The following is a 13,582-nucleotide window of genomic DNA, read 5'->3' as shown; positions in this document are numbered from 1 at the left end:
TTAGGTGTGCAGTGCTTTGTTTTTCCTATAACCTTACACTGAATGGATATTTTAGACATGCAAAATTGTACCCATGCCTTGAAAAATCCTGGTTATGAGACTTTAACATCACAGCAGCTTTGAAGTTGGCTTATCTTTTTACCTCTTTCCTTGGTTTTGATTCTGCAGAAATTGTTTTCCATCACATTTTAAGCTTCTTTACATTGTGTTGTACAGAATGGCCATAGTCCTCACAGAAGTACTCCAAGTCACACATTGCCCATGCCTGGACAAACCCAATATTTAAGGAACAAGAACAAAACAAAGTATGGAACATACCATCTTCTTCAGTTCGGATGTGCAGACTAGCAGTGTGCATTTCAGATACTCCGTTTTCTGTTGCTGGAGTGATTTTTAGAAGATAACTGGTATATTTTTCCAGTTTACGAAGAACCACATTTGTATCATTCAAAATGAGTGACAGAATCTCATGGTCCGTTTGAGCATCCTGCATTGTCAGTGAAACCTTGTAGAAGACCATTCCATTAGGTTGGGCTGGGGGCATCCAGCTTATATTTACAGCAGTGGAAGAAATGTTTTGATAGGCCAGCTGTTCCACAGGTCCATCTGGAACTATAGCACAAATAAGCAAAAGTTAAAGGGTCTGTATGCACTCTGTTCTCTTATACTTACATGTGGCTATACATAAGCACTAAGGATGGAAGTAATTCACATTGGTTTCAACCTGAAATGTTCTGGATTAATGATACTTAACTCATTTTTTGAAAAGACAATTGCTTGTATAAACATAAAAAACTCTAGTTTTCTGTTCTAAAAGTAAGCACATGCTATATATTCAGTGTATGTGGATGAGTTCCTTAGCCAAAGCATGATAAAGGCAGAGGAAAACATTATTCAAAACTGCCTCATATTCAAAACAAAACAATTAAAATGCAAAACCATGGTTGGTGAGGCATGTGCCATTGTATCCTCTGATTCTTATGTGTTTTTAGATGGAAGTAAGTCCACTGATTTCGGTAAGACTTGCTTCCAGGATAGAGATCACACCTTATACTGAAAATTGAATTCTAGCATTCCACTAATAATTATAATTATTAGAATGTCAAATAGAATTTCAGGGATAAATCCCAAAGGTTAAAAGCCTGTATATGGGATTATGAATAAATAAAAGCAATCTGCCTACACCTGCTTTATTAGAAACTGAAAATGGAACGAAGCTACACTCCTAGGAGTGTATGAGAAAACTTTGCAACCCCTTAAGTCTAAACAGAGCCATAGAGACTGTATGTCTGAGGAGGACAAGGAAGAAACAAATGTAATTGTGAAAAATCTGCAGAGCAGATGGGTAGAGACTAGTATTAGCTAAAACAGGTGCACTGTAGAATACAGTGGTTAGGTCCAAATCAAAGGGACTCTGATAACAAGGTGGTCTGTTAAAAATAGTGAATTGAGATACACCTTAAATCTGATTATAGTACATCTAGTTGAATCTCTGGTGGGAGGAATGTCATAAATTCTGGGACAGAGAAATAACTATACTGTGGTACCTCGGGTTAAGAACTTAATTCACTCTAGAGGTTTGTTCTTAACCTGAAACTGTTCTTAACCTGAGGTACCACTTTAGCTAATGGGGCCTCCCGCTGCTGCTGCACTGCCGCCGCGCAATTTCTGTTCTCATCCTGAAGCAAAATTCTTAACCCAAGGTACTATTTCTGGGTTAGCGGAGTCTGTAACCTGATGCATTTGTATCCTGAGGTACCACTGTATGAGTACCATAGATGCCTTTAAAAGGGGCACATAATGTGATACCATCACTACCATATTGCAATCCTGCCAAATCCTTCCTTAGCAGAATAATTTTTTTACAATATATTTCGATATATTTTTTAAAAAATGCATACCGTCTTGATCTGTGTACAAATGTATGATTTCACTAGTTTGGTTTCCATTTCCAAAGGCTGTGCTAGCACTTAACCAAAGTGTGTAGTGGCTCCATTTCGCCAAGTTGCTTAATACCGTAGACAAAGTTGCATTGTCGACACCACTGTCAATAGCGTAACTGGTAAAATTCTGAGCAGAGGTGGGGGAAAATATTTGCACAAAAAGCACAATTAAAACCAAACTAGTAACCATCTCTGTAAACGGTGACCCAGTTGCCATGTAACCCTAAGTGAAATCATGGTTAAGTGCAAATGTGCAAACTCACTGTAAAAATCACGATAGTTTTGCTTTTTCCCTGGTCCTCCTGCAATACTACTTGGAGCAAATTACTGCCTGGTTTGCCTGGAATAAGACAAACTACAAGCCTCAGTTCTGATATAATGCTAAGCAAAACCACAATTTAGCTTCAGGTACCACGATAGCAGGATGATGTGAGGAGCAGCATAGCAGCCATGATTTTTTATTGTGAGTACACATACACATATGTGTATTGGTGTATTGTGTGCATTGGTTTAGTTTTAGTGTGTATTTGTTTAGTTTTAGTTGCAAACAGGGCCAAGATAAGGATTTTTAAAATTTAAAATGTATTTATTTATTTGATATTAAACAAGAAACTACTGTCTTAGCTAAGCAAGAAACTAAGATATTTAAAACTATATAAAATTACCTATATTTGTAAACCTTTAGATAACAAAATGCATCCAGTGGCTATATTTATTGAGCAAATGAAACTATATCAAGCACTACAGCAGTAATGACACTAAAGCTTTTAAGGATATAATTTCTATTTCTAAGCACACAAAAGGTTAGGTTTTGGCTATGTTCTTCATACAGCCACCAGAGGGGGCTTTGCTTATACTAAAACGGTGAAAGTGAACCTTAAATTCCATAGTTTAAGGGGTGTTGTAATGGCATGGAAACAAGGAGTCAAACTTCAGCAGTTTTCAGTGAAACTGTGGGTAGGTAGATGTGTAATGATGTGTGTATCCATAAGCCTGTTTATGTTTCATACTGTGATATGGGCTCTTTCTGAGGGCTGTTTAAAATTAATATGAAGCTACTCCTCATGCATATGGTGATCACGAACAAATTTACAAAACAATTAATTCAATCTTTACCATGGAAATTCAATGAAAAGGAAAAAAACCTGAAATTTACCTGCATGTAAGTGTCTGAATCATTTTTGTAGTAAATCGAATAAAACTGTATAACTCCATTGGGCTTTTGAGGAGGATCCCAGAAGATTCGTACTGATGAAGAGGTAAGGTTTTTATACCACACATTTTTAGGAGGGTCACTTGGAGCTGAAAAACATGTTTACGTTTACCTTTTGTACGAGCCATTTTGGCATGTAACTGCTACACAAAAGAATCAATAATACAACACAGTTGATTTTCCTGCCCTGCAAAATTGGGGAGACTTCACACTATGCAAAATTTATTCATAATTTTTAAATTCAGTCTCATCCTCCAGATAAGACATATAATATGGGCAAACGGTGGTAGACAAGAACCAACAGGACACATGCTATCTGGAAACACATCTGAAAGACCGACAGATATTTGGTAAAAATTGGGTTCATATTAAAGGCTTAGGTTCAAAGAGAACACATCAGAAAAAGTATTTTTAAACATTGTTGAAAAAAATATGAATTATAGTTTCCTAGCCATATCATTTTAGTCAACATGTATTTCCCACCCCCCACCCCCGTCTCATTTTATGAAGGGAAAGCAAACTCAGAGGAGGAAAGACTGATCACCCCCCAAGTGAAGAGAAACAATATGATGAAAATGTCCCTTTATTTGAATGCACATGACTTGAACAGAACTGAAATGCTATGAATGAGTGGAAAGAATCGTGTTCTTTTTAGAAGGTACTTTATGCAGCATCTATTACCAAGTTATTTTACTTGTCATAGGTGATTTGGATGCATAAGATTTTATTTACTGCATACTGGTGGGATCATTCTCAGTAGTAAATCAAATACTTCCTTTCATTGTTTACTTACAATAATGTTTATTTTTTAACATTTTTGTCTGTATACTGAACAATGAATGATGTCTTCCCGGTGATCAATAATAAAAGCTTAAAAAGTCATTAAGAACAATCAACAAGAAAGTCAAAGGAAAAGCAGCAACAACCAGATTACAAAATTAAGTTATGGCAACAACGTACTCTTACCTCCTTCAGAGGTAATGAAGCTGATCAAGTCACTCTTTATATTTCCGTCTCCAAATCTGGTACTTGCTGTTACATAAACACTATATTCCATCTTATTTTCAAGATCCGTGATGTCTAATGAGGTTTCTGTTACATTAATGCTTCTTCTTGAAATTATATTCCTAAATGCATTAAATGAAATGCATAAATCACTGATGTTGTCCACAAACACATCTGAAGTTTGAACAGGAAGTGATGTTCACCATTTGATTTTTTTCTGGTAGATAGAGGGCAGGTGATGATCCAGACTGGAACCGTTGTCATGAAGGGAGAGGGAATTTAACCGTTTGCCCCCACCAGTCAATAGCTGTTGTAGGGCTGAGCGACCACCCTAAAAGTGCCATTGCTGCAGCTTTCCTGGTCAAGGCTGAGGAAGGTCAAGGTTGAAGTCAGGATTGTGTGGAATGCTCTGCAGTGGAGCCAATCCAGAACTCCTGCAACAATATCCATTTAACCCCAACCTTGCCGTCACCCCAAACACCTGAAGGAGCTGAACCCCATCGTTCACTGAGGTCCAGCGTCGAGGGCCTTCTGGTGGTTCCCTCACTGAAAGAAGAGAAGTTACAGGGAACCAAGCAAAGGGCCTTCTCGGCAGTTGTGTGCTCCTTGTGGAATGCCCTCCCATAAGATATCAAGGAGATAAATAACTATACATACCTCATAGGGAGGTTTTTAATGTTTGATGTTTTATTAAGTTTTGATATGTGTTAGAGGCCACACATAGTGGCTGGGGCAACCCAGCCAGATGGGCAGGGTATAAATAATAAAATTATTATTATCATTATCCAGATAAACTACAGAAGCAGCAGGGTCAGCAGGGTGACTGCCTCATCCCTCTGGCCACTGCTGATCACACATATGGTGTGGATCATCCTTCTTTTGTGGCTGCTATTTGACACTGGCAATTCTCCATTTAGGGCAGCTAGCAAATGTGTGTTGCACGGGGACAGAGAAGGGTCGGAATTATGACCACTGTGAGGGGAAATGGTTTAATCTCCCTATGCCAGGCTTCCTCAACCTTGGCCCTCCAGATGTTTTTGGCCTACAACTCCCATGATCCCTAGCTAGCAGGACCAGTGGTCAGGGATGATGGGAACTGTAGTCTCAAAACATCTGGAGGGCCAAGGTTGAGGAAGCCTGCCCTATGCCATGGTCCCAATCTGGAATACATTCAAATAAACAAGGGCCATCTATTTATGAGATTATATGGCAATGCATATAGATATTTGTTTCTCCAACACACACACCCTTTCCCCCCATCATTGCCAATCAACGCAGATGTTATTAGGCTATATGGACTATTGGTCTGACTCAGTGTAACGCTGCTTTTGATGTCAACGTATGACCATCACTTGCACTATTGTTGCACAGAGTATAGCAGCTTGGATGGCAAAAACGTCTTGTTTTTGAAAACTGGCATCCAAAATTACTTCAAGAATCTAGCGAGGACTGGCCTGCAAAATGTGTAAAAAGCTGCAGAAACCTCAGCTTTAATTCATAAAGGTCTAGTTGTTTAAAGTGATGAGCCAGAACTCATGCATAACAAATGTATAATAATCAACAAGTGTAAAGAGTTTTAAAAAACAGCTTAAAATTTCTGGTAGGTGACAGATTCTTATTTATCTCTAGAAAAATCTTACCAGACATAAACTGTGTAATAGAGGATAATTCCATTTGGCTCCAGTGGTGGTTGCCATGACAACTTCACAATGACACCAGACAACTGTTTTACTGTGAGCAATCGCGGAGGAGAGCTAGGAGCTTAAAGAGAGGACACAATATCATGTTAAATACAATTTCAGTGATAAATAAATAAAAAATCTTAAAATGGCATTTTATCCATATAAATTAGCGTTTAAAGGAGGGTATTTGGTTTGAGGTGTTTTGTCTTTGTTTTGCAGTGAGATAATAAGGGACAATTTTGCATGGTGCTGTTAAGACATCTGTTTCTGCAATTCAATAGAAAACAGTATTTCATGAGAAAACAAAGCAATGGGTGTGTCACTGTGATTCACCTATGTTCCAAGTGCATTGTTGCAATTATTTCCTTGTAATAGAAATATTAACTTTATAGCTGTGAACGCATGTAAACTACAGTAAAATAGTTCCTTTGAACTAGAAATAATTATATTATCTCCAAAGGGTGGGGAAATTGCTGAGCATTTTACTGATGGATGGTTAACAGCACGAAGCATGTTTATTTATTAACCCCAATAAGTTTCAAAAGAGTCAAAGGTTTATATCTTATGTAGACTCAAGATAATTAAAACTCTGCCTGATCAAGACAGTGGTAAAACTATACAGTAAGACGATATAACAATGGGGGGGGATAGGTGTAGCTCAGTGGCAGAGCATGTCACACACACACACACACACACACACACACACATTTAGTCCTGGTCTTGTAAGCCCTATTCATGTGTTATGCATGGATGGGGACATGTTGCTGGTTCCAGTCTCAACATCACATTAGCATCGCTCCAACATCTGCCTAAGAGTTCCTTTAGAGCAGGAACTCTAGCTAACAGGACCAGTGGTCAGGGATAATAAGAATTGTAGTCCCAAAACAGCTGGAGGGCCAAATTTGGCCATGCCTGCTTTAGAGATAGCCAAGTTCAGCACGTAGATGTTTGAGAGGACAGGCAGGGTTAGCCCAGATAACAGAAGGGTGATCCTGTTCCTACTCCAACAAATGAGTGCCCTATTTGTGTTTAACTTACAAACAAAACTTTTTGTAAAAAGAGGAGTTTTATAGAACTGGAAAAGATTTCTATCTCAGATTTAGAAGACCAACACCTAGTCAATTCATGACCCATTGGTCTGATTCAGTATAAAGTAACAACAACTAAGGTTGATCTGATTTGAACTATTTCAACTCATCCAGTGGTCTTTAACTATTCTATCTTAAGTTTTAGTACGTGTTAAGAAACAGCAACAGCAACAACAACAGATGATGGAACACTTCATCAGAAACAGAAATATTAACATTTAATTGTGTTTGTTTTAACTCACACAAAACAGCATAGTGTATCAAAATTTCAGGTCATAGTGTAATCATGCATGCAAATTGGAAACATGATCACAACTATGAGAAATATGTGGTGCATGTGATCTGATGTTCAGAACAGTCTGTACTTGCAAGAAAGAACGCCCTAAACATTTTTTGTTTGTTTGTCATAGTACAGTACTGTTTTCTTTACTATGTGACTGAATTTTGGCTATATGAGATTTTTTTTGAAATTAGCAAATGCCAACATAAAACTGCCTGTTTTTCCATACCACACAGAAGTTTGTCTACAAACATTCTGACAGTCCCCTCGCCCCCAGCAATTGGATTTTTTTATACAACATTCTGTGCCTTCAGTCCTGCTTAGCCAATTGATGTTAAAGATGTCAACTGCATAAAACACTGTAATTAGACAATGACCGAAAGCTTACCATCTTCATCAGTCAACATGTGCAAAGGAGCACTGCGAGGACCTTCACCCTTTACAGTGCTTGAAGAGACCTCGACAATATATCTTGTATATATTTTTAAGCCTAAATAAATAATAAATTGTTAATAATATGTATATGTTTGAAATTTTAGATACACATTTATACATATATATCCGTGTGTTATATGTAGCTTTTTCTGTTACTTTCACATATTTTAGAGAAGTCCCTCAAAGTTCAGTTTGCAATCAGAAAAAAACTTAAATAAATAAAGGTTTAACCATTTCTATTTTGTTATTTTACAACAAATAAAAGTCACAAAATTCAAAGAACATTTTGCAGTGGCACACAAACAGTACTGAATTGTTTTTTTGACAAGCCTTTTACAGGCTACTAATTAACTTGCCTTTGCCTGTTCAAATTTTATTGTTGTATTTAAAATTTATATTTATGTGATTCTATCCCACCCCAATATTAGGGCAAAACAAAATAAATAGTAAACACAGATAAATTTATTCCAACACAATATTCTCCCCATCTATCATTTTTATTGTTAATCTAATTCTAAAGCAATATTATTAAATATATACTATACAGTATGAACTAAGCAAAATAAACCAGCGAAGACACTATCATTTTAAAGTCACAAGCTGCTATATTACAGTCACCTGTAATAGTTAGTGATAGATGTGTGGTGTTGATGGTTCTTTCATCAGTTCCATCAGTCTCTCTGAGATATACGGTATATGTCTCTATAATCCCATTCGGGACAGATGGTGGAAGAAATGATAGCTCTATCTCTGAAGAAGAGATATTCTTATAAGTTACGTTTTGTGGTGGGAATTCGGGAACTGAAAAGGAAGAATTCAGAGAAAAGTTATTAAAATTTCAGATAATCATTAAGTGTATAATGACTGAGGAAGTAACAACTGAAACTCAAGCATGAACGATCCCAGTCATCAAGTACCACCATCACTCTTTTATCCAACCAATTGGTAATCCTTGCAGACCTATCAGTACAGATTTAGTTTAGTTTAGTTTTTAAACAAAACAAAACAAAAGCAAGGAGAATTTTACAAAGGAGACTTAGCAACTTCAAATCTAGTATAAAAACACCGCAATGGGGTCTCTTATCATCTAGTTAGATTCCTAGTTCACTAGTAGGGAAATGATTTTTTTCAGACAGAGTATATTATTTCAAACCAAATTATACCAGATAGGAGTGTGAAGGTCTTTATTAATAATCAGCACTTGTTAGCAGTGGCGTAGTGTAGGTTGTCACCACCTGGGGGCAAGGCAAGTAATTTGCGCCCCCTAACCCTAACCCCCAGATGTTGCACCCGGTGCGGCCGGGCCCCCCTGCACCCCCCACGCTACGCCACTGCTTGTTAGTCTAATTTGCCTTGTAATGAATGTATTTGCTTAGTTCTTTTCAACGGGGCAGAAGCTGTCTCCAACTGATTTTCTCCACTTCCCTTGTACTATGGCAGTCCAGCTTGGTATATCCCAAGCTTTTCTTGAGTATCCCAACTCTCAAAAAAGCCTATTGGGAGACAGCTAGGGTATGTAGTGAGGGCAGGGTGCTAGAAAACCCCACTGCATAAAAGCAAAGGAGTTTGCCCCCAGTTTTGACTGACCCTCCTCTCTTCCTGGGCTAACTTTCAGGGAAGACATGCTGGCTGCAGGCAGAAGATGAATTGTTGGTATCTCCTTAACTGTTATCAATACTCTTTAACATGCTTAGCAGCGTAATTCCAGTAAAGATTCAAGGAATTGTCATTTCCTATGACTTCCGCTCATCTATCTGGCTTGTTACTCTGGGCTGGTGGGATGGAGAAAAGCATATTTTCTTCCTGTCCCCTGTCCCATCTGATACTTAGCACACGGATAGCAGTATGATCCCCTACATTAGAATATACCAGATGCGAAACCAAATACATGTGCTACCATGATATATCAGGTTCATGCCCAAATCCCTAAGATGCTTATCTGCAAGAAAATCCACTGGAGTTTAATGATGCTTAAAATGGAAGCCACAGAGATAAAAAAAAAAGTATTCCAAAATCCTGCACTTACCGGTATCAGCCGTTCTGACAGATAACAGGGGAGATGACAGATTCCCATGCCCAAGGCGGGTGAATGCCCTTACAGAAATATTGTATAGAGTATATGGTTTCAAGCCATTTAAAAGAAGATTTGTTGCTGTTGTGTTTCTCAGAATTAAAGCACTAGCATCATCATACATGACTTCATAATGAGTTATAATCCCATTAGGCTTCTCAGGTGGTGACCATCTTAAACTTATTTCTGTGGCGGTCACTTCTAATATCTCGACATCTTGTGGTGGTGAATCTGGTTCTTTAGTTTAGAAAACATAAAAGAAAGTCACTTGGAGTCGTCGTCCCCCCACACACATATTAAACATCTGTATACATCAATTCAGTTTCTTTAAGAACAACTAGAAGCTACAGTAAGACCAGGAACTGATCGATGCAACATTTTTCTTCTCCCCATAGTTATGCTGTCACTGTAACATCAATTATAGGTAAGATAGCTAGGCACCTTCTCATCAGTCATGGAATTATGAGTCAAAAGGTAACTTAAAGGTATTGTGAAGGGTAATCTTTTCAAAGAATGACTCATTTCCAGGTTTTGAATATCCAAAGAACTATGCAATTTCTGCCAACATTAACAGTTAATTTTAATGCAAAATAAAAACACTATATTTGTTTTAAATATGTAACTGTTTGGGCATATTGGCACTGAAATATAGAACTAGAGATGTGAAGGTCGGGGGGGGGGGGACACAGAAAAATGAAGTGGTGGTTTCCCTCTCCTCAATTTTCCTAGGTTTTTTTGGGGGGGAGCCTTCACATTTCCATACAAAACCTAGTCAGCTTGTGCTTCTCTAATTTAGAAGTAGATTTCTATCATGTAAAACCAAAGCAGGAAATACTGCTGTCCTGTTTTAGTTAGGGGAAAAAACGAATTTAGCGAAGGACACAAGGAAGTCCAGAGGGATCCTCAGAAACACAGATTTATTAACTTCCACTAGGTAGACGGCACAAGATGGATTAATCAGCAACGACATAAAAAATTATATAATCAGCATGACCAATATGCTTACCATCCTCAGGTGTTCTCACAAAAATATCATTGTCTTCAGACAGAGCACTTTCCCCTATAGTTGTGGAAGCCGCTACTCTCATTTTATAATTTGTATACTTTCTCAAACCTAGAAGAAATAAGAAGAAAAAACATTGCAAGCACAAGACACTGGTATATTGGGTGTGCACTATTGAAATTAACCAATTCATACAGTTCTGATTCACTATAGAACGGGGTGGGGACCTGGCATTGGATTCTGCCACATTATCTTTATGATTTTATTTTTCTAAATTCTGTTTTCCACTAGTTGTTGATAATATTGTGTGTGTGTGTGTGTGTGAGAGAGAGAGAGAGAGAGAGAGAGAGAGAGAGAGAGAAGGAGAGAACCACTAGAATGAAAATACAATCTAAGACCATTTGTATTACTAAATACCACAAAAGTAGAAGAATCTAAAGTTAGATTAAAGTATCCTTTATTCAGCATTCCTTCAAGGTGAAGATGTGCAAAGCAGTACCTGCAAATATTGTCAGTTCTTTAAAAGTATTTTGGTTCATTAAAGCCTGTTGAATATACGTAGAGATGCAGAAATACAGTGGTACCTCTGGTTACGTACTTAATTCGTTGCGGAGGTCCGTTCTTAACCGGAAACTGTTCTTAACCTGAAGCACCACTTTAGCTAATGGGGCCTCCAGCTGCCGCTGCACCGCCAGATCACGATTTTTATTCTCATCCTTAAGCAAAGTTATTAACCCGAGGTACTATTTCTGGGTTAGCGGAGTCTGTAACCTGAAGCGTATGTAACCTGAAGCGTATGTAACCCGAGGTACCACTGTATAGAAAAATTAAATCTATATTCTATTCCAACATAGCTTTGATAGCTACTACAGCAATTATTTAAAAGCTACTCTTACCTGTAATCAAGATGCTGTTATTTGACGTAGTCATGTGAAAAGCTCTGTGTGTATCCAGCTCCATTGCATAGACTGTGTAATGTGTGATCTTTCCATTGGGGTTCATTGGTATATCCCAATAAAGCAAAACTGAGGACGAACTAATATTTTTATAATTGATATTTTCGACTGAGCTTGGAACTGCAGAACAAAAACAATCCATTTAGTATGAGTTAGAAGTGTGGAGAAAATTAAGCACTGCCAGCATGAAATTATGTTAGCAGTAAATTTTTACCTTGTTCACTTGTCCTAGCAATGAGAAGAGCTGGTGGTCCTTCTCCAATAATGGTAAAAGCAGACACCTCAATTGCATATTTAGTGAAAGGCTGGAGTCCATTTACAAGATAGGACAGCTGCTCAGCTGAAAGGTTGATGGTATCAGGAAATGTTTTCAATGCATTTTATATATACATAAAGGAAAAGAAAACTATTGTTACCATTGTATTAAATCTTAAACACCAACACAAATTAAGTAAATTTACCCCATTAAGCAAAAACCAATGTTGGAATAGAGATGGAATAGAGTACAGTCATAGACAGAGGTTAGAAATTAATCCTGAATTGAACTAGACTGAAAAATGGGAGTCACATAGCACAATGCTATGTATATTTACTCTGAAGTAAGTCTTACTGAAGTCGAGGAGATTTACTCCCAGGTAAATATGTATAGGATTGTGGCCTTGGAATGTCTCCATTCTTGTAGTATACCCATTGGTTAAAAAACGGAGAGAGTTAGTTATTCCTATTATTGTATAATGAAAATGGAAAGTGTATTTTTGAACAGTGCAAATCAGTAATGATAATATAAAGACTGAATGACTGTTTCTAAAAATGAACTTTCCAGCCCCAGCTTCATTCACACTTTACTTTCAAAGGGATGTAAAGAAAATCAGAATGCGGCCTTCTGTCTTGTTGAATGCCTTCACTTGAAAAATTCAGAGAGGTATTTTAAGCCTGTATCCGCCAGCCAACCCTTGTTAAATGGGTCATAAATATCCATACTTAGTCAAGAAAAATACCCCATTGATAATGCTGTGCAAGAGAGTGTGCTAATGACACCACTGTGTCACAGGGTCATCTCCACCTGTTTGTTGCTCCCATGTAGCCGAGTTGTAACTTTTTGACCTATTTACCCTCAGTGGCATTTGAAAACCTATCAGTCAAAAGCTCCTGGAAAAATTAACGTCCACATGGGACATGGAGATATGTTAATCTCCTCCAATCACACCTGCCTTGGCAACTGAAATAACTGATTGTCTATGCAGCTTGTTCAACGACTCTGGCATCTTCTTTCTCTCAGTGGAAGGTCAACTGGGTGACAAGATGCTAGTACTCTCTGCTTGTGTGGCATTCTGCATTTGCTCCAGGAGGGGGCTGGAATTTGACTTCAGTAAATGACCCATTAATAATTTGGTTGGTCTCTGTGCTGAGGATCATATATGTGACAGCAGCCTTTTGAACAATGAGGGAGGTATATGGGGGGGGGGACTTAGAAACTTACCAGAATCTGGATGTAGTTCTGCAGCTCTATTCAAAATAGGCAAATTATCCTCAGACATGCTCGTAAATATTACTGGAGAAAAGTTGTGCACTGTTGGAAACATCTCAGCTGACCCTTCATATGAACCAGTGACTGTTTCCACTTCACTCCACGTGAAAGACGGTGCTGTGTTCTCATTTAAAATGTCTGGATCCAAAGCTTCAATAAAATCCTAAAAATGAAAAACAAGGAAGTTAGAAAAATAGCAGCTCACTGCACCACCATTTGCGGGACCGGGCGTTGGGCTCCCCATACCCCAACCCATATAAATAAGAGACCAACAAGACTGGTTTGGGGTCAAAACAGGCCACAACTTTATTGAATACAGATGAAAGAAGTTTGGCTTGGGCAATCTAAATACTTCTGGTCCGCCAGCTGGAAGTGACA

The 13,582-nt window shown here is 38.0% G+C and overlaps 1 protein-coding gene across 3 annotated transcripts in view; it reads right to left on the bottom strand.

The window, feature by feature from the left end:
* The window catches only part of PTPRQ (protein tyrosine phosphatase receptor type Q), a 105,329-nt gene that overhangs the window by 53,766 nt on the left and 37,981 nt on the right, over positions 1–13,582 (bottom strand). For all 3 annotated transcript variants that reach the window (XM_082240929.1, XM_082240930.1, XM_082240928.1), the window contains exons 28-39: positions 13,157–13,367; positions 11,891–12,016; positions 11,617–11,796; positions 10,724–10,831; positions 9,673–9,954; positions 8,265–8,447; positions 7,600–7,701; positions 5,802–5,922; positions 4,123–4,283; positions 3,100–3,245; positions 1,902–2,070; positions 319–612 (exon numbers count right to left, since the gene is read on the bottom strand). In XM_082240929.1, coding sequence (XP_082097055.1) covers positions 319–612; positions 1,902–2,070; positions 3,100–3,245; positions 4,123–4,283; positions 5,802–5,922; positions 7,600–7,701; positions 8,265–8,447; positions 9,673–9,954; positions 10,724–10,831; positions 11,617–11,796; positions 11,891–12,016; positions 13,157–13,367 — 2,083 coding nt within the window. The remainder of the gene's footprint in view (positions 1–318; positions 613–1,901; positions 2,071–3,099; positions 3,246–4,122; positions 4,284–5,801; positions 5,923–7,599; positions 7,702–8,264; positions 8,448–9,672; positions 9,955–10,723; positions 10,832–11,616; positions 11,797–11,890; positions 12,017–13,156; positions 13,368–13,582) is intronic.

Source organism: Podarcis vaucheri (genome assembly GCF_965113315.1).
Source record: "Podarcis vaucheri genome assembly, chromosome: 10".
NCBI lineage: Eukaryota > Metazoa > Chordata > Lepidosauria > Squamata > Lacertidae > Podarcis > Podarcis vaucheri.
The sequence above is the reverse complement of the archived record's forward strand: the minus strand, read 5'-3'. Positions and strand labels throughout refer to the sequence as shown.